This window comes from Camelus bactrianus, chromosome 5 (assembly GCF_048773025.1).
Source record: "Camelus bactrianus isolate YW-2024 breed Bactrian camel chromosome 5, ASM4877302v1, whole genome shotgun sequence".
NCBI lineage: Eukaryota > Metazoa > Chordata > Mammalia > Artiodactyla > Camelidae > Camelus > Camelus bactrianus.
In genome coordinates, this window is record NC_133543.1 from 41315774 (window position 1) to 41340331 (window position 24558).

At 38.7% G+C, this 24558-nt stretch overlaps 1 protein-coding gene across 7 annotated transcripts in view; it reads left to right on the plus strand.

Annotated features, from left to right (window-relative positions):
• Positions 1-24558, plus strand: part of GPD2 (glycerol-3-phosphate dehydrogenase 2) — a 193444-nt gene that overhangs the window by 141159 nt on the left and 27727 nt on the right. For all 7 annotated transcript variants that reach the window (XM_074363688.1, XM_074363687.1, XM_045507693.2 and 4 more), the window contains 3 exons: positions 16467-16631; positions 17454-17598; positions 23902-24095. In XM_074363688.1, coding sequence (XP_074219789.1) covers positions 16467-16631; positions 17454-17598; positions 23902-24095 — 504 coding nt within the window. The remainder of the gene's footprint in view (positions 1-16466; positions 16632-17453; positions 17599-23901; positions 24096-24558) is intronic.

Genomic DNA, 24558 nt, shown 5'->3' on the forward strand with positions numbered 1-24558 from the left:
GGCCTTTATATTTAGTAGATGTCAGCCCTTTCTGATCTTTTGTGAAGTCTTCCTCAATTTGGAAGTGAATTAATAAACTAACGTCAAATGTTTTCCAAATTCAGTTTTAAGAATAATCTAGATTTTTAAAAACTTAAGTAATGTGGGCTTTGAAAAAAATCTGTAATTGCCCAACTGGCTTATGTCAACATTTTGGAAAGAATATCAGTCTTTAAAGCAGTGTGAGAGATACAAACCCTTGGGGGAGTGAAGAATGCCTGGTGTGTGCTAATTTTGTACTCATCCAGGTGGGAGAGGAGAGGAGTAGCCAAAGCTATAGATAGAACAAAGACATGTCAAGTGCAACCTGGTCTCAGCTTGGGCTTAGCTCTCCTCACCGCTTCCAGATCAGAACGTCAGCGGTTTGCTTACTTATTTCTAACCTGCATCGTATTAAGATCTTACTTTGACAAATCACATTTTGATTTATAGTCTGTGCTTTTGGCATGTGCTTTAATGGCATTAGCCAACTCTACTCACATACTGAATTCATTATGTACCTTATGTATGTAAGTAGTAATACTTCCTTTTAATGAACATACGGTCACATCAAAGTGCTGTGAGGTTGTTTTACAAAAGCGTCTTTGTGAAACAGGGCTCCTCAGAAGTTTTGAGACGTGTGTTAAGTTGAAGACTAATATGCTGCATTTTGAGTTGTATTTTAATGGAGTAATATATTATAATTTGGCCTCTCCTTCAGGTGAGTAAGTAGACTGTTATAGTCTGGGTCTTTGATTCTCAGGCTAGGTTTTTCATTAAATTGACTATTTTTGACATGTAAGTTTTCAATTTGTGACCAGGTGAATTAAAAGCTCATGAAGTAAAATAGACTTTGAATTTGTATCCTGAACTATGTACTGATAAAGGGTAGATGAGTGACTTTTCTTATTCTCTACAGGTGTTAAGAAGTTCACAAAATCTACTTTTATAGACAGCTAGATGTGGCAGCACTAATCCTTGGCTAGATCTGCTGAACTGTTTTTTATCCTTAAAATATAGGCACCCTTCAGTAATGTGTGAGGACAGGGCTCTCCCAAGGCAGGTTGTTAGAAGCAGAGAAGTGAACCAGGAAGAGGCAGGCTCGAGGGCTAGGCTGGCCATGAGCAGTCTTCCAAGTGGAGTGGTTGGCAGTCCTAAGCACCTGTCTCAGCTGACTTGGCAACCCCAGGACTCCTCATCCCGGCCCTCATCAGCGTGCAGGAGACTGCTGGCGGGTCTGAGCAGGGAAGCAGTTTTCTCAATGAAGTGATGCTCCGTGAAGTCAAGCATGTGACAGCATATTGGGGATATTTCGGGAGAAACGGGGCAGAGGGTGGTCTAGTGGAGAGAGAGAGGCCCATCCTTGAAGGAAGAGCCAGGCAGAATGTCAGAGCTCTAGCCAAGCAAGCTGAGATGAGAGCAGTGTCCTAGTCCAAGTGAGAACTGAAGTGCAATCCAGTCTATATTGGGGAGGGACTCTCATGCTTGGTGTATATGGCGGGAGTGACTGCAGTCTGGTGAACCCCAGGGATTCCCTTGTCTCGTGGTTCCCAGAAGGCAGATAACAATCTGTGGGCAGATTCAAATTCTAGAAGACTGGGACTCCTCATTTATTACCAAGTATGGTCAGGATTGACTCAGGGACTGCTTAGGGCTGAGGCTGCAAGTTGAAGGGTGTCAGTAATTACAGCTGCCTGAGAGTACCTTGACAGTCTCAGATAGAAACTAATCTAGTCTTTCTTTGACAATGACCACTAACTAACTTTTCCAGGAAGATTTTGAGAATTGCTGGGAATAGGGGCAAGAAACTATTCACCAAAGCATGGTATTTAGTTCTTTTTGCTTTTTCTTATAAAACGCAAGTGAAAACATTAGTAATAGTCATGGCATGTCCCAGCCTTGTATTTAAAAGTTGAAAGTAAAATTTAATAAATGTGTTTTCAATTTAGGGTGGCATTGTATAATATCTAACTTTATTTTTACTGCTTTTTTATATTATAGGAAATGATTAGAGATGTGAGGGTGTGGTTAGTTTTTTTGTTTTGTTGGTTTTTTACACTTGAGTCTTGCTTCATGTTACCATGTTCCAGAATTTCAGAGACAAAGGGAAAATTTCTTGACATTTATTGAAACTTTTTCCGTGAAAAAGCTGTTTTAATGGTACTATGTAATTTTAATATTTTTTAGTAGTTTACCAGAAATGACTCTATAGCCTATTAATTGAATCATTTCATTTTTAGACTCTTACGTATTTGTTGAGCACAGATTTGAGTCAGATTGTCTAGAATATTGGAAATGTCTTTCTCAAGTACAGGGGTATTGATTAGATCAATAGTCAGTTCCTTCCCCCTGGAGGAGGAGTTCTGAACAACCATGTTTGACATTGATGTGGAAAGTCTGACCGCATATGACAGAGTAAAGGCAGCTTCACTTGAACCAAAGTAACTTTGTCATTGGGAGCCTCACCAGCATAATGGTGGATGATGGTGGTGGTGGCAGGGAAAAGAATCGTCCTTCCTTCCCTCCCTCTCTCCTTCCTCCCTCCTTCCTTCCTCTTTCCCTTTTTAAAACTTGAATGTTTCCCCCAGCTTTATTTAGGTATAATTGACAAGTAAAATTGTAAGATATTTAAAAGTACACAATGTGATGACTATATATATATATATATATATATATATATACACACACACATTGTGAAAGGATTCCTTTCATTGATTTATAACATTTTAACTTTTTTTTGTCAAAATGGGCCAACGTATACAAAAGAGAATAGGATTTTGAACTCTTATGTACCATCTCCAGCTGTACCAATTATCAGTTCATAGGTACTTTTATTTAATATAGTCCTTCCCTTTCTCTCTCATACATTTTTTTAACTCCTAAAGCAGAAGTCAAATCCCTGCCTGCCTCTTATTTTGTATGCTGAGAATAGTTTTTACATTTTTAAATGGTTAGATTTTGTGGCGCAAAGTTATGTAAAATTTAAAATTCAGTGTCCATAAAATAGAGTTTTATTGGAACACAGCCACATGCTTATTCATTTAGCTGTTGCCAGTAGCACAGTTCAGTGGGTCAACAGAGATCGTATGGCCTTTACAGAAAAAATGGGTCATCACCACACCTAGAACATTTTAAAGCATATTTAACGTATAAGGACCATTCTTTATTTTTTTAAACAATATAAAGCTCCATGTCATTATTATATTCATTATTATATCCAATTAAATTAAAGACAGTTTCCAATATCATCTAGTACATTGTCCATATTCAAATTTAATATGAGATATAGGTTGGCCAGCCAGAAGTTGAAGTATCATTGAAGGTTAGAGCAATGAAACAAAACTGTTTTTGTGTGTGTCAGGAAATGGATTGTTTTCTTGTACTTAGAAACAAATGTTTTCAAATTAGATAATAGAATGTAGTTATCTAATTATTTTTCTAGCCTTTTGAAAAGTCTGACTGGTCATACTGAGTCATCTATGTAGCTAAGCTACAACGCAGGCTACGTAGGAGATCTTTTTTCTTGCTGTCTCTAGTCTTTTTTCTCCTTTGTGTTCATCTATCCAGAAGAACAAATATGCTGGCTTTAAAAATATGGCTATAGCGTCTGGCATAGTATTTGATGTATACAGTTGTAATGTTGACATCATTTCACTGTGTACATTGTGTATAAGCATCCTATTCGTGTCTTTTCATCTGGGAGATATCAGATATTCTACTAGCTGATAGAAGGTAGGTAGTGACATTAAAGGAAGAGCCCTGTTGAGCAGGTTCCCACCATGCTTGCACCTCAGTGTTCTGCCTGAGCACGTGATCTTGGCTGTAAAGGTTCACAGAATCTGTTTTTTCACATCTCTTAGGGTGATAAGGCTCTGCTAAATTGATGGGCACTAGCCAAGCTCACAGACTACTGAATTATAAATTGTTTACTATAGACAACAAATAGTTTATCACCTTCTCCATGCCTGGCACTGTTGTCCTTCCTAGAGATAAGTTGGTGATGGTGATGGTTGGAGTGGATAGAACTAAGTCCCTGCCTTAATTTATTAATTCCTATGACAATCAAAACATCCATGTAGATCCAATGACTCATGAGTGTTGTTACTAAAAAAAAAAAAATCCCATAGGGCAAACCTATCTAAATAATCAAATTAAGATCAGGATTAACAGGGATGTTGAGGGTAGGGGAGTATATATGTGTGAGTGGGGAGGGCTATGTGTGAACTCTGTATTTTCTGCTCAATTCTGTTGTGAGCCTGAAACTGCTCTAAAAGAATAAAGTCTATTTAAAAACAAAACAAAACACAAAAAACAGATCAAGATTTTGCTTAGTAACTATCAATTTCAAGCAGAAGCAACTGGATATTTTTTACTATAATTTGAAAGAATATTGTTAAAGATATATTTGTCAAATGAGTCTGAAAATTTTGTTTTTGTAATTAAAAAGAGAATTAAATTCTTACTCTTCTTTTTTAGGGTTCAAGCCCCAAATAAAGTTTCTCAGTAAACATTGAACCTGCTAAGAGATAGTATTCTGAAAACTGAGGAATGCTTATGATTTGAATAACAAGTAAAAGACTATCTCAAACCAAAGGAGAGGGAGGGTAAATATAGTAGAAAGAAATCTTTGTCATCAGTAATAATTCTTACGATGCCTCCCAGTTTACAAATGCTTCCACCTATGCTCTAATGTGATCATTTCAGTGGCTCGAAAAGATCTGCAGCAAAGTTGGTGTGAACTCTGCTTTGCAGGTGAAGAAACAGACTGATGGCAAAGGAATGTGCCCAGCATCGTCAGTCTGGCACACTGTGCCCTAAACTCAGGTGTTCTGAGTCTCCAGGTCCAGTGCTCTCCCTGGGCTGAGTTAGCCTGCTTTTCATGTTAATGTGATAGTACACATTCTTTCCAGACAATCAGGATCTTGGGCTCTGGTCAGACTGATTTGATAACAAGTTGATAAGGTGTGGAATCTTCCTGTGATTAGAGACAGAAATCTGACAAGATACATGACTCACTTGCAACAGATAAAGGTTCTCAAAAGGCTGCTTCTGGGTAGAATTCCCCAGCTGGTCCTTAGCACACAGTCCCAGGTACTTATTATGTCGCTCACACTTGGAATCGCCCCTGGGGCAGGTGGAGGCATTCCAGCGGATTTGTAAAAAGTGGTGTGCATGTACTTACACACAAATGAGGAGACGGGACTGAAAAGTAGTTCTGTGTAAGTGAAAGGATTCACTCACCTTTCCCAGTTCTTTTACGAGAGGTGGATCGTTTCCCATTGGAGGGCTCCTTTTACTTTGTGGTAGGATTCGATTCTCAAGTTTTCGGCTGGCTTATTTGACATTTTGTGATTGCTACTGAGAGAACTGGTAGAGCTGGGGGGCACCTGTAAGGTCACAAAGTTCCACTTGTGGCTCAAGCCGTAGGGAAACTGAGGCTTAGGACTTGCCCAGGTTTTTAGTCACAGGCAGAAGAGAAATAAATTGGGCTGCCCTAAGGAGAAAATAACTTTTTGAGAGGCCATCGATCAACAGGCAGAACCGCTGGGAAAGCTGCTGAAGACATGCTTGAAGAATAAGGGACAAAACCCAGTTTGCCTGACCATGACTCTGAGCTGGGGAGGTGGGGGGGGGGGGGGGCGGGTTCCTGGGACATAGGGACTTTCAGTGCAAACACCAGGAAAGGTCGAGGCAAACCAGGCCAAGTCAGTCACCCTAGAGATGGGCAAGAGGGGAGGATATAGGATCCAGGAGGGAACACAGGCAAGGCAAAGACTGATTGTTCCCCCTGTATCTGTTATCTCCTTGCTGTTTGGTGGTCAGGAATAAAGACTGCCTTCTCCAGGGCACTAGGCATGGCCATGTCACGTGACTAGATAGATTCTGGCCAGTGGGAAACAGTGTGCACAACTTTAAAGAAATGTATTAAAGGGAAGGGATACATCCTTCTTTACCCCTTGCCTCTGCTGACTAGAATTGGGATGTAATGGCTGGAGCTGGAGCAGTCATCTTTAACCACAGATATTAAGGAACTAGAAGCCTGGACCCCTGATGATCATAGAGAAAGCATATTGATCAGACCTCATACATCTAGACTTCATTTATGTGAGAAATAAACTTCTACTTAAAAAAAAAAAAAGACTAAGGGACCAAAAGTAATTGTAGCAACCAAAGCCTCAGGCAAAATCCTATCCCAGAACCAGTGCACTGGAGACTTTCATGCTGATTACCGCCCCTCTCATCTTGTTCTGTCGTCGCTGCTGGCAACTGTGTCCCTGCTCCCCGAGAAAGGGATGGTGCTGCTGCTGCTGGTTTGCCCCCACCTTCAGGTTGGATTCTCCATGTCCGCTTCTTTGAGTCACTGGCTCTAGACTGAGGTCTGTGTGGAGAGCATCTGATCGGTGGAGCGGGTTACAGGCCAGTATCCCGGAGCGGGGAGGTGGACTCTGCCTCTGCAAGGCTTATGTGACAGGGAGAAGGCGGGGTGGATGCTGGGAAGCAAAAACAAACAAAACCCAGACTATTACCTGTTACAGAAACACATCCAGTTAGCGGCTGTTTGAGGCATTAGAACTGGGGTCTTTTGACTTTTCCCAATTTATAGCAAGGGTTGACTTCTTTTCTAGAAACTGGCAGAGGCTCCTTATTTTTAAAAGAAAATGAAGTCCTCTGGCTGAAGACTTGATGATTCTAATATTCTGAAACACTCTGTTATCTTGTCAATGCTGTTTCCTTCTGGTTTGAAAACCATTCTCCTGTCTCCCTACCCTTGGTGACACACAGAAAAGAATACCTGGCTTGTCAGCGGTAAAACGTGAAGAGAGTGAAAGTGAAACAAAAGAGCAGACAGTGTTCAGGAAGTACAGAGATTAGAGATTAGTTGTTATACATTCAGGAAAACTTTGCCAGGCTGATGAGCTAGAAATCATTTAGAACTAGAAAATATACAGAGCTTTTTTGTTTTTATCTTTTAAGTATTTTGAGCAGTAGTGTTATCTTTTAATTAAGGCACAAAATGGTCTTGACTTTTCAGTAATTTTTAAAATCTTTTAATAATAATAGTTAAAAGTTATTAAAAAACTATTATGTCATAACCTACATTATCTGTCTCACTCCTCACCCTCTGTCAATCCCATTGTCATTGCCCTTGTATAGATGAGTGAATAGAACCTTAATCACCTCACACTGGTCAGAATGGCCATCATTAAAAAGTCCACAAACAATAAATTCTGGAGAGGGTGTGGAGAAAAGGGAACCCTCCTACACTGTTGGTGGGAATATAGTTTGGTGTAGCCATTATGGAAAACAGTCTTGAGATTTCTTAAAAAAAACTAAAAATACACTTACCATATGATTCAGCAGTCCCACTCCTGGGCATATATCCAGAGGGAACTCTAATTTGAAAAGATACATGCACCCCAATGTTCATAGAAGCACTATATACAATAGCCAAGACATAAAAACAACCTAAATGTCCATCGACAGATGACTGAATAAAGAAGCTATGGTATATATATACAATGGAATATTACTCAGCCATAAAAATAATAAAATAATGCCATTTGCAGCAACATGGATGGAACTGGAGATTGTCATTCTAAGTGAAGTAAGCCAGAAAGAGAAAGAAAAATTCCATATGCTATCACTCATATGTGGAATCTAAAAAAAAAAGAAAAATGAAGATACTAATGAACTTATCTTCAAAACAGAAACAGACTCACAGACATAAAAAACAGTCTTATGGTTACCAGGGAAAAGGGGGTGGGAAGGGATAAATTGGGAGTTCGAAATTTGCAAATATTAACTACTATATCTAAAATAGTTAAACAACAGGTTTCTTCTGTATAGCACAGGGAACTATATTCAGTGTTTTGTAGTAACCTATAACGAAAAGGAATATGAAAATGAATATATGTATGTATATGTATGACTGAAGCATTATGCTTCCACCATAAATTGACACACTGTAAACTGACAATTAAAAAAAAATTAGAACCTTAGATGAAGCAACTAGCAATGATTTCATGATTGGCAGAGATAGAACTTGAACTTGAGCACACATGCCTATGAATGAAGCCCTGCAGATCTTCCTGTAACATAAGCAAGGAAAGGTGTGTCTGGAGCCCTGTGCTTGGTGATATTTTAGGAAAACTGCAGAGGAAAGAGACAGGAAGTGAGCTAAGAAATGGAGAGACTTTTTGGAACTTGTGACCTTTTTAAGTTAGACTGTAAACTTGCTCTTGTCCTGGGGAGGCTGGGCCAGTCTGTTTCAGTTTCTACTCCCCACAGTGATACTTAGCTCACTGCCAGGCACATAGTAGGTGCTTAATAAATATTTGTTAAAGAAGTAAATCCTCAGGTCAGTTATCTTGGGTTAGGGCACCACGCGTTTCAGACCGCAGCTCTCAGTGACGAAAGACCCGCACCCTCAAAGCTGCGCATTCTAAGACGGCTTATCCGTGACCCTGGCGCATCTCACAAACCACCAAGGAGGATGACCTGTGGCTTCAGGCTTCATAATTGTGTGGCCTGTAGAAGAGCCTCTATAGTATATCATGATCCTGATTTCTCAACTTCATTTCAATTAATCTTTGTCACATTGCTCCTTTCCCCCTTTTCTTCCTCATAGGTATAAAAACCTATTTTGGGTTTATACGAGAGAGAGAATTAATTGTCCTAGGTAGGCACGGGAGGGGAGGGGTCTTCACTATAAACTGATGCACAGTCATTTTTGCACAGACAGAGCAAATGAATACTCGGAGCATTCTGTTCTTTGCAGTTTAAGTGTAGTTTTATTTTCATTCAAATCTAGCTAGGTTCCTAAGTATCCAAAAAAGTAGAAAACTTACTCTTCACTAGATTCATTTAAAACTTTTTCAAGAAGGGGTAGCCCTGAGGGTATAGAAACTTTATGTACTTAAATATGTCAGGTTGAGGCACTGCACAATGTTTCGTTTACTTGGGGCCAGAGACCACAAATCCATGCTGATTGCTAATTATTCAGATTGTAAATAGCTTATTCGAGAACTTAGGGTGAGACAAAAGAAAGATGAAGGAACAAAAGGCCCGCGATAATGAAAAGGATATTGTGAAGAGGAAGGCTGGGCAGAATTATGATGCAGGTCACATCCTCTGCCTGTATTTAATTGTACCTTTGTATTTAATAATAAAAATGATTACATGCTCAGTGCTAACAGGTGTCTCTTCCTGAGAACTGCCGTATAGATAAGTGACAGCAAATTACTCCAATTCATAAACTTTGAATATTATGCTTTTATTTTGAGTTTCACCAGTCTATACTAGAAGACATTTCCTGTGAAAATGTACATGAACCTAGAAAGATTTTCAAACTTCATTCCTGATAAGTGTATATAAAATACAGATGACTGCTTGAAAGACGAATGAAAAAACAATCACTTTGCAGGCACTGTTTAACCAAATGTGGTTGTACTAATACCGTGGTCACATTTCTGATAGTCTATGCTTCATCTAAGCTTTGGATAGAATTGCTCATTAGCAGTGACGACAGTTTATAGGTGGTGGTCTTGTTATTAGGACTTATTTGCCATTTCTGCATTTTCTCTACTTGCTTATCTTGACCACTTTCCCTAACTGCCCTGCCTTCTCTAACTCCCCCAGGAGCTGCTCTCCCCGCCCCCTGTTTCCCCTTCTATTGCCATTATTGCAATTTGTAATTGTCTTATTAATTTATTTGACCTGACTTTACCTGCCTTCCTTGTAAGAATGTGGTTTCATGGAGCAGAGACCAGGGGAAGCTTGCTTTCCCTCCTCGGTGGATCTTTAATGCCTGGCATCATGCCTGGCCCGTGGTGTGTACTCAGTCAGGATTTGTTAAAGGGGTCTGCCACTTGCTGTTCTAGTCATACAGCAAACCCCTGCTCACTTTAACTTTATTATTAGCCTGTTCCTTTTGCTTGTACATTCACCAAAAATGTTGTGATAGAAGACATTCTGTTTCTATGGTCTGCTGGGTAACTAAGTAGTGAGACAACAGCCCCGTGGGTCAGTTGAGACCACAGCTATAGTGGGGGTAGGGTTTGAGGTCAGGGACTACTCCTAGAATCTCTAAGGCCTGAGCACATTTCCCATATTTGAATAATCTCTGACCTGTGATTATCTTCTATAATCACGTTCACTCATTTATTCATTCATTCAACAGCTATCTGAATGTCTACTGGGTAGCAAATGCTCTGGTGGGTACCAGTAAATCAAAATTGAATAAGAATACATGTTCTTCTCAGAACATATTATTAGAATCAAGGTGCCCTAGGCCTGGAACTATGTCTGTTTGGATGTCTAGTTGTAGACTCAGTTCCTAGCATAGTTTCTGGCACATTTAAAAGCAGTTAGTATATTTGCTCAATAAATGAGTATTGAATGCAACTATTTAGAAAATAGTTCGTGCTGTACTGAGGGTGCGTACGTTGTGCCATAGAAACACAGGAGAGAAGGCTATTGTGTCTGAGAGGAGTCAGGGAAGGTGTCATGAAAGAAAGATGAACATTTGAATAGTTTACCAGATCGGGTGAGATGTTCCATGGAGTAGGGGTTACGTGAGCAAAAAGTCAGAGGCGTGAAAGTATAGAGTTTGATTTGAAGATGAGCACCTTGGTCAGCCTGTAGATTTAGGGAGAGTGAGGGGATGGTGAGCATCAAGGCTGTTAGAATCATTATTAATTTCCTCATTCAGGGACCCAGTGTACTCAGTCGTTCTAGCAGCACAAACTAATCACCTTACCACCACCTATTTATAGCGTTCCTAAAGGAAAATGAATTGTGTTCTAAACAGCCGTCTTAGAATGCAGTTTTGAAGATAAAACCTGCTTTTGAGCTGGGACTTACTTTATTAGAAAATTGCCTGTAAAGTTATCTGTTGTGACAATTCCACATAACAGCCATAAAACTTCAGTAGTGTAAAAGTAGTTAGGATTCACCACTTGTGCATTGGAGTGTTCATCTAGGTGGTTCTTCTGATCTGGTCTGGGGTTGGTTCAGTGATCCTTCTGGTCTCCGCTGAACTTGCACTCTTGTTTGGAGGTGTTGACTGTCAGCTGATGTGGGGTGACCTTTGCTGGGATGACTAGGGCAACTCACCACAGGCCTCCCGTCGTCCTCCTGTACCAGCAAGCTGGCCCTGGCATGTCCTTTTCAAGGCATTGACAGGGTCTCCTTTTAAAAATCACATCTACTAACATTCCCTTGACCGAACCAGTTTCACGTGGCAGGGTTCAGAGTCACAGTGGGAGAGGAACCGGGAAGACTCTTGGCAATGGGCATGGCTCCAGGAAGCGGTGAAGAATTATGACAATGTTTGCATTATACTACCTGGCTCATAAAACTAATCAAATCAAGGTTTCATTATAATTCTAGAGCTAATGGAAGGGTATGACTTCTGATTTTATTTTTCATATTTACTTTATAGAGCACCTATCTTTGGTTCTTTACTAATGCCTAGTCTCTTTTTTGACATGCTGAGCCAAAGTCACAGAGACCAGAAATGAGGAAAATGTTGAAGTGAGATCTCGAAAGAGATAGGCAGCTGTTGAAGATCAGCCATTACATGCACGTATATTTCAGAGGTGCCCACCCAGCCCCTCTCCGTTTATAGGACACTGAAGCCCGGAGGAATGCAGTACATCACCCACACCCTCCCCACTAGGTTAGTGAGTCACTCAAACTTACGACCCAGTCATCCCAAGCCTAGAGCTGTTCTCTGTGTCTTGTAAGGTGCCTTCTCCCTAAACTGCTTCATGCGTCTCCCTGGTCCCCTCTGCTCCCCACACAAATACTCACTTTTATAAATAATTTACTTTTGGGGGAAATTTCATTGTTGTTATAATTTACCGTGAAATGTATATTTTCATTTGACTTTCCTTTTCAAGCTTACTCATATGTACTTAACCCAGAATTCAGTCATCTCTTTACACACAGACGTGCGTGCATACACACAGACATCTATCTTGCTCTGCCTCTACCTGTACTCTTCCCATCAGAAAGGGAAGTTTTAAATATAATATTTATATTAGGTCAGCTCAAGTTTTGGTGTGTTAGCCTTTGAATTACCTTCGCCAGACAGTTAAGAAGCTTTCTGAGAGGTCATTGTGTCATTATCAGTTTGAGACAATGAAGCGTGCCCTATGGATTTTGTTAGAAAAGCTTTAGGGAGGGATTCTTTCTCTCAAGCATCCCTTTTCCCTTGGCTAGGAGTAGTCCCATGATTGTATAAGCCCCAGATCAGGGCCTGGGGAGGTGGAAGGAAATCTCAGCATTTCAACAGCGGCAGTCTTTTATTGATGATGAAGTTATGGGCAGGTGTTATTTTAATTAAGAACGACCAGCAATTAGACCTCCTCTACGGATTTCTGGGTCCATAAAACGGTCTGTAGCTATCCGTGTAAATGGTCATTTAACAGTATGTTGTATTAAAACAAGATTGTATGTAGAATTTCAAAGCATCACAGAATTCTAGATCTGAAGGACCAGGAAAATGTCAGGTAATTTGTTAACCTTGGGTTTTTCCCATATTTACTCATTCTTCATACCCTTTACACATTCAATTATTGTTTCTATTTTCTTCAGCTGTTTTGCATGTTAACTTAGCTGCCAAGCTTTGAAACCCTCTAAGGAGAGCAATATTGCTCTGTCTCCAAAATATTTATATTTGAGGCTTGTCTTTTAGAGGTTTACATCTTAAACTGTTTTTCAACTTAAAGTCTCTCTCACTATCCTGGGTGCAAGACCATTGAGGACTAAAGTAAAATCCTTCTCTGCCACTACTGACCTTCATATTTTTTGGTGAGTGGATTTTATATTTTGTTTTTCTAAACAAGAGAAAACAGTTACAGTTCTACCTCTTTTGTGCTTCCTCTCATGTGAGCTGTAAGTTCAGTGCATGCACGTATGTAAGATTTCAAGTGCAAAAGGAGAACAGAGTAGGAAACAGATTTTTACAGTCCCCGTCTGGGTCCTTGCCTAAGTGCCAATGTAAAGCTATTCAGTGATCAGTGAATAGTATCATGCTGCCTGGCTCTAAGGAGACGGACTTAAAAATCCAGACTTAATGAGCAGATCAATTGGGTGGGGGAGTTGAGATGATTGTATTGCATTCCAATGACATGCAGTGTTGTCAAAAACTTTTTTTCTCCAGAAATAAAATTGCCGGAGGCATATAGATACCTTCAAATGTCAGGAAAGGGGGTTGGGAGGAATTTAGTTAAGAACAGTGAACATACACCACGTATCACAGGAAGCATACACTGCGAGCATCTGGGTATCTCAGGGTAAAGGGTGAATTTAACGTGGGTGGCGGGGAGGAGGTCTGCCCTGTATCCAAGTAGGTAAATGAATTAAGCTGAATGTCTGCAAAGAGGGGACTTCTGGGGAGAAATGTGAGCTCCTGGGCCCAGAGGGAAGTCAAATTACTTAACGCCTTAATTTTTAGGAGCTTATAATAACTGTGTTTGCATTCCCCTGCAGAGCCAGGGGCAACTTGTGGGTTAAATCTTGAGGGAATCATTCATAACCATTTCTCCTTCTGTCCCACTTATTCAACTTAAATATAAGAGCTAGTTTGGGTTTAAATTCAGATTTTACGCATTTCTGAGGTTTTCCCTGTTCCCCTCAAATTTATTGTCACCAACTTATTAATGTCTGAATTTTTTTTAACATGAGACAAAGCATTTCATTCCGTATTAGAGATAATACTGTAAATGTATGACTAAAATTTTATAGAAGTATTTAAGATTTATGTAAATCTAGAAGACTATACATTCAAGACTATAAATAAACTTGTTTAACACATCAAACGGAATTTGGCTAAACTTAACACTTACTGGGTACTTGTTCTGTGCTTAGTACTAATAAGGAAAAGGAAAAATGAGCAAGTAAGACTTCCTGTCTTCCCATGCCTGGACGGAGGAGACACGGGAATCGGACAGTAATTACGATGGGATATAATTTCCATACGGACAGGAGTCACTCTGTCGTTCTCACTGTTGAGTTCCTTGCATTTGTCACAGTGCCTGACTTACAACCAAGGCTTATTATTTTTTTAAGTCGATGGATATACGGATGAATAGTATCATAAAGACTATAAAAATGGTATGTACAAGGTATAATGTGGGTGCAGAAGATGGAATGAGCAACTTTGCCTTAGAGGGACGCAGCACAGAGGAGAGTCGTCATGGGAAGATAGTTGAATTGGCTCATGAGAGATGAATAGGGGTTGTCCAGAGCTCCCAGAGTGGTTTTCCAGCCAAAAGAATTAGTGTGGACAAAAGCAAGAATGTATGAAGTGACATGGATGTCCAGGGAGTTGTAAATATTTTGACAATCCTAGATAGTAAGAATGATGGAAGTAGAAGAGTTGTGGCAGATGAGGAGCCTCATGAAGGGCCTTCATAAATAAGTAACATTTCTGACTGGAGTCCAGGCAGGTGCTGCTGGGTGTCAGGGTGGGCGTGCAAAGTAAGGACCAGAGGAACTTGTTTCCACCTCACACTTTTAACTGAGGTTGAGCTTGTTTACCTTCAAAAGTGTTGGGATTTGGAAGCTAATGAGGGAGATATATCTCAGTATAGAAACAACAGAGCTTGACAGACTACACCAATACTTCCCCAATGAGACTTATAAATTAAAAAGATATTAAAAGAAAGATTTTGTATTTTCAAAACTTTTCATTACCAGACGAGTGTGTAAATAGATGTACCCCTTTACAAAGGAATCTGCCATTTAATATATGGGATTTCTACCTGGTTCCTTTCAACGGTGACATCATATAGGATTTCAAATAGTTGATTTACACATGGCTTTCCAGATGCTTGTCCTGTGTGTAAATCAAGGCGCACTTGGATGGGTGAGTTTCCCTCGTGTACAAGCAGGACTGGACTTCTTGTACCGCCCCTAGAGGGTGTTTCATTGTTATGTATGTAAATCCACTAGAAAGACTGGGTGGGATGAATACTTTCTTTAGTTTAGATGTGTAATCTCTTTAAAGAGAAGCTCTGTAATAGGATTTTTATTTTTTTCTTTGAACTGTTTGCATATTTCAATTTTAAGTGAGCCCTTCATTAAAAAAAGTTAGTTTCTTAAACTTCACTTTACTGTTTAAATAACAGCTTCAGGGTCGCACTGAGTTGGACCTGATAGAAATGTTACCCTTTTTTCTTCCCACTTCAGCTGCTGTTGCTTTCCTTCTATTAATGTTTGGATAAAATAACTCCTTACTTTGCATGTCGAGGTTTAATGCATGTTCTCCACTTGATAGAGGATTTAATCTTGAGGAAAAGGTTCTTGGCGGATCGTAATAGTTCAGCCAATCTAGAATGAGATACTTGTGAGGAGGGGCAGCAGAATCTTCAGCATTGATTCTCTCTTTATAACTTTGCCCTTTTAGCTGGAAGAGATGACCTGTGTGGTGCTTCTGGCCCTGCGCAGACTGAATCACAAGGAAGAGACTTTACATAAACCATTTATACTAAATGTTTGGTATGCTGGCAACATAAATCAACAACAATATCCATTATAAATTCGTGCCTTTATCAGTATTATCTTGATAGCACTGATCCCAGTGTGTGGGAATTTGAACCCTGCTTCAATACATCTAGCCCTGGGTAATTAATTATTCAGGGCACAGAGAACCTGGCCCCTGCAACGTGGAGTAATTCCTCCTGGTCAGTGTTAACTCCACTGGCAATAATAAATAGAAAAACTCTCCAGTGATGCCGGTATTTTAAAGTGATTAATCATCCTTCCCCCCTTCTCCTCCCCCTTAGTTTTCTTTAACTAGGATTTTTCAGCAATAAATCTTTAACAATACAGGTAGGAATTGTTCTGTAATTAAATTTTGCACTGCTTAATTTCTTGCCTTTTATGTACGATTAAAAAGAATGTTACATTTTAAGGAGCTCTGATCAAAATTCAAACCAAGAAAAATCCTTTTCTAGAATACAGAGAGATGCTCTATGGAAGATTAAGCTCTTGATTTTGAATATTAGATAGAGCACATATTCATAAAAATTGTTAATCAACACCAGTTGGGGTGTCAAATATTCTGAAGTTTTGAATTGCTTCACTTTCATGCATACGGGTTGTCTGTATTAGGGAAAGTCTGACACATACATATGTTCCCAAACTGAGAGAATAATTACTTATTTCTTAACTTTGAGATAATTGATGTGAGCTCTGTCGGAAAGGGATTTTTTCATCCTTTTGTGGTACACATAGTGCACTTGTAGAAATGGCAGGTAAATGCCTGACCGAGAATGACCATGTATTTTAAAATCATGCCCTCTAGAGCTGACCAGCCATCATGTATATTCCGGGTGACAGGGACAGATGTGACATATCTGTTGTGACACACTTCTGTACCACCAGTCTGTGGCTCGAGGTGACTCCTGTCCCTCCTCTGATGCTTCCCCCCGCTGCAGGACAACACAACGACGCACGGATGAACCTTGCCATTGCTCTCACTGCTGCCAGGTATGGGGCTGCCACGGCCAATTACATGGAGGTAGTGAGCTTGCTCAAGAAGACAGACCCCCAAACAGGGAAAGAGCGCGTGAGCGGGGCGCGGTGCAAGGATGTCCTCACAGGTACGCGAAGGCTCTGGCAGGGAGCGATGTCTTAGCATCTGGCCTTGCCCATGTAATGACTGAATGATAATTTTTCTCTCACTTCTCTTTTATTCAAGCCAGATTTCAGAGTCATATGAATTATATTCCTTATTGTCAACACTGACTGGATACACATGAAGATTTACCCTTGTTGAGACGATAATTTTTCCTCTTTGTGTTAAATAGTAATGATGATAATGATAATAATAAATGCCCACAAAATCCCCACAGCCATGAATGCATTCTGTTTTCTTTACAAAAACATGGTCTTAATAAAATTACATAAATGTGCCAAGTTTCAAAGTGTCATTTAGGTGACAGAAGCACAGTGCCCAGATGTTAAAGCCAATCACTTTAACGCTGGTTAGACTTTCATTCCTGTTCGGCTCTGGCCGGGTAGGCAGAACTACAAAATTACATCGTTTCCTTGAACAAAACCAGCACTGGGAAACTTACTGTCTTACAGCAACGATGCTTACACAGTTGAGTTTTAAGGAGAAAGCGGCCAATTTACTCACTTTCTTCGTAATTGGCACTAAGGCCGGGCATTTTGCAAACTAGAATGAGAGCTGAAATGAAAAAACGGCATGCTTTCTTCCTGCAGTTCGAGCTTGTTTTTGGTAAGTTTACTCAGATGTGAGCCTTTTGTGAGGCTTTTCAGTGACTCCGGTTGCCCGTGACACTTGGTGTGGCATACAATATACTCTGCCTTAGGTTAAGTTAATAGATGAATAATAATCCAAAGCGTCAGTGGGCTGAGAAACAAATGGGGTGTGTGATTGACGCTGCTTTCTTTCACAGGGCAGGAATTTGACGTGAGAGCCAAGTGTGTTATCAATGCCACGGGACCTTTCACAGACACCGTGCGCAAAATGGATGATAAGAACGCTGCAGCTATCTGCCAGCCCAGCGCTGGCGTCCACATCGTGATGCCTGGTTATTACAGGTACCGTGTTCCCACCGGGCGGTCACCGCCGGAGAACGAGGCCGTGAGAACCTGCCTACATTTACTCTCGTAGCATTCTCTTAATAATACATGGTCTAGCTGGCCATTCAAAATGAGGAGAAATGAGTTTTTAAAAAAAAAAAAAAAGCCTCTTCCAAAACACAGAATATAAACCAGACTTGGGGATTTCTTAGCTTTAATGACAAAACTCCTTTCTACAAGTTTGTGATTTGGGATCTATTTTTGTGCTTTTTTTCAGTGTACTCACCATCAAGAGGCTAAAGCCTTAGCATTTTTCAATTTTAATTTTCATTAAAATACTAAAATTAATTTTGCAGAAATTTCCATATGGACATTTTTTTAAAACACTAATTGTAAATTTTATAAAATACCCACATTTGCTTATGATGAATCTGAAAATGAGGACACCCAGGTATTCTTGTGTTTATAACTTTGGAAATGTGTTTTGAAAAATATGATAGCAAGTAAAAATCAGATGTAATTCCTGATATATCAATAAAGATAACTGGATGCAGAGAAATGGACAGGGATAGAAATGAAATAAGAACAGCTATTAATTGAAAATCATTTAAGTTGGGTGATGGGCACATGAAACTTATATTTTTGTGTGTGTTTGAATTTTTAATATTTTTAAAAATCTTAATAAATAAAAAAGGGTTCTAGCTAAGAAATTAATGACTACCCCTAATGTACATTTCAAGACATCTGGGGAAAAATTTGTGTAACCATGCTGAGGTTGGAACACGTATACCATTTTTATTTCCATATGTGGTAAATCTAGTAGGTAAACTAGTACATAATTCAATGTGAAATAATGATTTATGCTCAAGGTCTTTATTAAGACATTATTGTAGTTGAGAAATGTTAGAAACCACTTCAGTTTCTAACCTTAGGAGAATGATAAGTAAATCATGGTGTATCTGCACAAGGGAGTATTATATAGTCATTAAAATTATCATTATTATGACTTTTATGTTCTAGGAAAACACATTCTAGTTTAGGATGGAGGGTACAAGTATGTGTAACATGTTGTAAATGTTATATAAGATTATAGAAAAAAGGTCACGAGGAAATATGTTAAATAGTAAGGATGATTATCTCCAGGTGATGTGATTATGGGTAAGTAATTTCTAGGTGAGGTGGCTAGGATGAGAGCTGTCGCTTCTATATTTTAATAATTTTCCATAACATGCCTATAAACTTTTAATATATGATAAAATAGATGTATGGATCTATGATTTTACCTTTAATATCTGCATTCTGCTAGACTGCTACCCTGCTATGTAATAGATGCTGCTGCCGTATTAATTATCAGTTTTTCAGTAACTAAATCTTCTTGAAGAGAGTTCAAGGTACACCTGATTGCCAAACACACTTCTAATGAGAAGGATATTACACTTCTGCCAAGAATAGTATTAACAAAATTTCTTATTCACCAACTTTCAAGGTTCCTTTGTCATTTTCTAAATGTCTATGTGTAATTGGTAGACGATCCTTAGTATTTTCACTTAGGACTGGAGAAACGAAAGTGCCTCCAGTCATAATAATAAAAATTTATGCAGTGGTGCTTAAGAGAGTTTTTAAAACTGCTAAGCAGAAGTGTAGTTTAAAAGGAGAGAAGTAAATATATGTAAATGTTGCAAATGTTTCTTGTGTATAGAGAGGTTTTCAAAAATAGTTCCAGACACAATTATAGACATTTATTTTTTGCCAGGCCAGCTAGTTTGTAAATCTTTTGGACGGGTTTGTTTTTTAATGTCTCAGAGTACAGATGTAGTACCTAAACTATAGACACACACATCATCATAATTCTTATAGTTTAGATCTTACTTGATTCAACATATTCTCCTGTGTATTGTGTTTCATGTATTCATCACTATTGTTCCATGATATCAGAGGATGCCTTTTCCTTATTATTCCCTGTGGTAGGCGTCGTTTGGGACAAGCCATTTTATTCTGCAAACCTTAGTTTACCTATCATTAAAATGGGAAGACATTCTACTCTTTTGGATGTATAGATGAAGCGACTGTATGAAGAGTGGTACAGAACTTCCTGGTTTGTTCATCACTTTACCTCTTGTTAACTGCGACTTTGGGAAGCTGTTCATTTCAGCTTCTAATTCCTTACCTCACAGTAGTACTTAATTTGTATACATTTTGACAATGGTCGTTTGATTACTTTTTATCTCTTTTCTTGACTGCTGTATCCCCACTTCCTGGTACATTGTCCAGCACATAATAGTGACCAGTAAGTTTTTTTTTTAATGAATCCTACCTTTTTGTGATAATTGGCCCAAATTGAGATTGTAGCCTTTGTACTTAAAATTTTAATATACTATCTATAAGGGAATTTTTAAATATATAGAAATTAAAATATGAAAACACTGCATGATTTTTCATTTTAATGCCCAGATAAGACCTGTAGACAAAAATAATCACTATAGAAAAATAGAAAGATATACAATGAAAAGTGAAAACCTCCCTCTTTTCATCATGCCCCAACTTCAGTTCTCCAGTGATGGATAACACTTCCTTCTGGTTCCTTCCATAACATTTTATGTTTATACTTGCACAAATGTATATCCTCTTAAAAATTTTACAGGAAGGAGGTCAAACTACACATGTTGTTCTGTACTATACTTTATACTATGCTAATAAAGAGTAGATAGGTGTTCTAAGAAATACAAATATATATCACTTGGATGTAATATTTTCAAAACAGAATGCCTTTCTTAATTCTAGAAATTTGGAATTAGCTTCGGGCCCCTGCCCATAAATCATGAAAGTGTTAGTCCCAGCTGGGTCTGTTTCAGTCTCAGATGCAATAAGTGATCTCATTCTACTTTGGGAGAAATTAATCTCCACTTTTAGCACCTTGAACTACAACCACTACACATCCTGTTGGAAGGAAACCCTAGAGCAGTGGTCTGGCAGCCCAGTTCCTGTTCAGGCTCTGTTGCAGATGAGTCCCTTGGTTTGGGATTACAGCCTCGGTTAGGGGTCTGGTCCCGCTTTTAGCAACTGACCTTGAGCAGCTGCAGCTCTGGTACCCCAGAAGGACGGTTTTGCTTTCTGTACTGAGTCATTCTCTTGGGTGGGCTGGGGGGTCCGGAGATCTCAGGCTGACATGGCTCTCTGGATCCCTCAGTCAGTCACACTCAACAGTTACGACTCAAGAGTTCGAGTAGGTCCTCAGGATGAGTTAGACCTTCTGATGCTGCCTTACACCGCCTCATGATAACTGAGGACCTTGCGTTTCAGCTAGAACCTAATCAGTTTGGCAGCACAGCGGGTGCAGGAACCCCTGATTTACTGAGCGTAGGCTGCTAAATGGAGAGTGAGGACCATGTATGTGATATCCTATTGGGCTGTTTTCAGAATATCTTCACAGCATTTATGAAGCTTGTTAAGACCCTAACATTCCACATGTGAAATTATCTTGTGTCATGGTGGCAGCTCTCCCTCCCTCCCTCTCTCTCTCCCTCTCTCTTTGGATTATTTAATTTCAGGAAACTCAACATATAGCAATCATTTACTTTTGAAGGCACTCTCTACATTAGGGACAAATCTGGAATTTTCATCAGAGTTGTGGGTAGATGCTCTTATAAAAAAGCAGCAACAATCCACCAAATGACTGAAATACATGAAAATAATCATCTCCTCCTTCTAGCCTACAGATGCTTTTTACTACTGACGAGATGTCAATTTTTTTTTCTACGATGTGTGTGCGTACTGTTAGCCCTAACACTGATTGCTAAGTAGTTAACAATAAATTGATTTCATTTAAATAAGGGTACTTCAGAACGCGAATGGTCTGCATGAGGAAAATGTTCATTACAGCTAATCCTAGACACACACATAAATTAGCAGCAAGCTTTTCCTGCTGATGTCAACTGAATTATACATATTTGAGAAAAGACCTATGCCTCACCGCACTGTGTATACCATCACTATGGCTGATGGCCATTTTCAAACTTTAACTCGACCTTGCAGAATTAATCCTTTGTAAGAAAACAAACTTTTCCCTAAGGGCAAGTTATGAATTAGGTAATTTAGAACCAATGAGAGATATTTCCAAGTGGATTCTTAAATTTTTATACCATTCATTAGTAGCTTTGTCTTCCCTCTGTGCTTGTTAATTTTATGTTTGACACATGTCTTCACTTAAGCAGCTGATTCTCTACAGGTTCCAGATATGTGTGTGTTGGTAACCATCATGTTCACCCTTTAAACTGCTTTTATTGCATTGAAAGCTTTTAAAGGATTCAGTAGTTGGGAATTTCTAACAGCATTTCATGTCTAGGTTGCTGAATATTATAATTTTATGTTGAAGTTGATCAGGTTTATTGAGTTATTTAAACCCATTGTATGATACCTGGTCCATAAAATGATCATATATAAAAATATACCAACATATAACTTGTTCCTTAAATATTAGAATATGGAACTTATCCTTTTGTTTCAATATAGTACTATCTATCAAATTTGAAGTTTGAACTCATGAATTAATTTCTAATCACAAAGTGACTGATTTAATCTAAGGGCAAATCAACTCAGGATCAAATTAGGTACTTACAAAACATATAATTGACTAGTTTCTTTTACAATCTTTAGAAAGTTTTATAGAAAATACAAAGAAAAATGTAGACATACAGAAACTGAAAATACTCAGTATTTTTAGTTTTCAGTGTATTTTTAAAAAGTAAAATTATTTCCTTTAAGTAACCCTGAGTGAAGATGAGATTTTAGCTGAAAGTTTAAATGATTAACACACTTTTTTTGTGCTTTTTGCATGTGCTAAATAGAAGAACTGAGGCCCACTGACTCCTGTGTCTCATGCAGGCTGTAAAGAGTGATTTCTTTCTGTGATGGTTGTGTGGATGTGGCAGGCATTTCATGGGGCTGATGGGTCTCTGCAAAAAAAAAAAAAGACTAGTACTCCTTGTGGTTTAAATAAAGAAGACACGTTAGCTAAGCTGACTGTATATTTCTTTTTCATAAAAAAGTTATTTTTGATTTGTTTTTAAAAGTTTTTAGACCCTCATCTTTATACAGATGTATCTTGAGGTTTTTTTTTTTTAATTCTAAGGGAATGATAAACATAAATAGTTGACTGTATGCCCTTTAAAATATGAGGATATAAGAGGGTTTTTTTGAAATTTATTTAAACCAAATAGAATTGTATTTCCATTTAAGAAATTTTATTAATAGGAGCTGAAAATATATTTGCAAAAAAATACCTCTAACATTGGCTCCTTATGATAATTCAGTCAAATTAAAACACTTTCAGATTCCTCCCACTAAATGGTTAATGGATACATTAAAACACCAGTTTCTAGTAATTTAATAACACAATTGGACAGGCTTTGTTAATGTTTATTTACAGTTGCCTATTCTTTCAAACGTGTTTTATAATTTGGCTTTCGAATATTAAATAGGTATTAGTAAAAATCCTTGATTAATATTTTTAAAGGTTTTATATAGTCTGTCAGAAGAGGCATCCTTGAACCTTGATTTAATAGCATAATACACTGATGTCTTCTGCCGATTTAAAGATTTTCATCACTACGGTGTTCCTCTCCTTTTTGACCTTATCCCAGTACATTGTTACTTAGGTAGTAGTAGAAAACTGAGCCCTTTTCTCATGGATGAAGAAGAAAGAAATCTCATTCTTGAGACTTCTGTAATATTGAAATAAAGTAAGAAATCTCATATTTGATGAAGTGGTACAAGTTTATTTAGGCACAAAGGAGTAAAGAATTTTTTGATTACATCTTTGTTTCTGGAAAGTCAGACCCTTCACTTTTCTCATGTATTTCCGAGACCTTGTACTGAAAGATGTGCCAAATGTCAAATGTCCCAGGAAAGTACTTTTCATCGATTTGAAAAAAGGTTGAAGAGCTATTCTTAATTGGCCATCATGGAAGAAATTACAGACAGTTATCCCACTGACACTATCTGATGTGAATGGTCCAAGGAATATGAAAACCCAAATGATTGGAAGTTGATGTCCACTTTCTTAACTAACCTTGCATTGCTGAGTGGGGAGGCCTGGTTCCACTGTGGGACATTATAATCATATTTGTTTCATTTGTTTTTTGTTACCAGAATTACTTTTTTCTTTTAGGGATTTCTAGATGAGGGTAATGGCAGTGAAAGTAATAGTTCACATGTTCCTTGTTTGTTTATATGAGGATTAGTGAATAAAACAGTTTTTTGAATGCAGATTAAGATCAAACTAATGCTAATTTCAGAAATATATAACCCTTCTTTTTACCCCAGCCCAGAGAGCATGGGACTTCTTGACCCAGCGACCAGTGATGGGCGAGTGATTTTCTTCTTACCATGGCAAAAGATGACTATAGCTGGCACTACTGATACTCCAACCGACGTTACACATCACCCCGTTCCTTCTGAGGAAGACATCAACTTCATTTTGAATGAAGTGCGTAACTACTTGAGCTGTGATGTTGAAGGTAACTTATGCATAACTTCAAGTTTATCCTCCCTCCTTTATATCTCCCACCCAATTCCGGCTCTCCCTGGATAACTGCCATGTGTCCAGTCTGCCTCATCTGCACACCTGGCCTGCCCTAACTCTTAGGTGCTGACCACTTCTTCTAGAAGTGTTATGAGGGCCAAGTTATAACACAATAGGAAGGGGCTGCCTTTTTTCTCTCTACTTTCTACATCTACATGAAACTCATACAGTCCTTTTCTGATCATTTCTAATGGTGAGATTGGAGTGCCATTACATGAGCTCTAGACACCCATGCTCTTCCAGAAGATTATGGAATGTTTGCATTGCTATTTCATTCCTAGAGCTTGGGAAGATCTGATTTACAGATACAGAATGTCCACAGGAGATCATTAATCTAAGAAATGAAAGGATAGATGTACGTGTGCTAAGAAACGTAGTGAGCTGTTACTCTGTGAAAA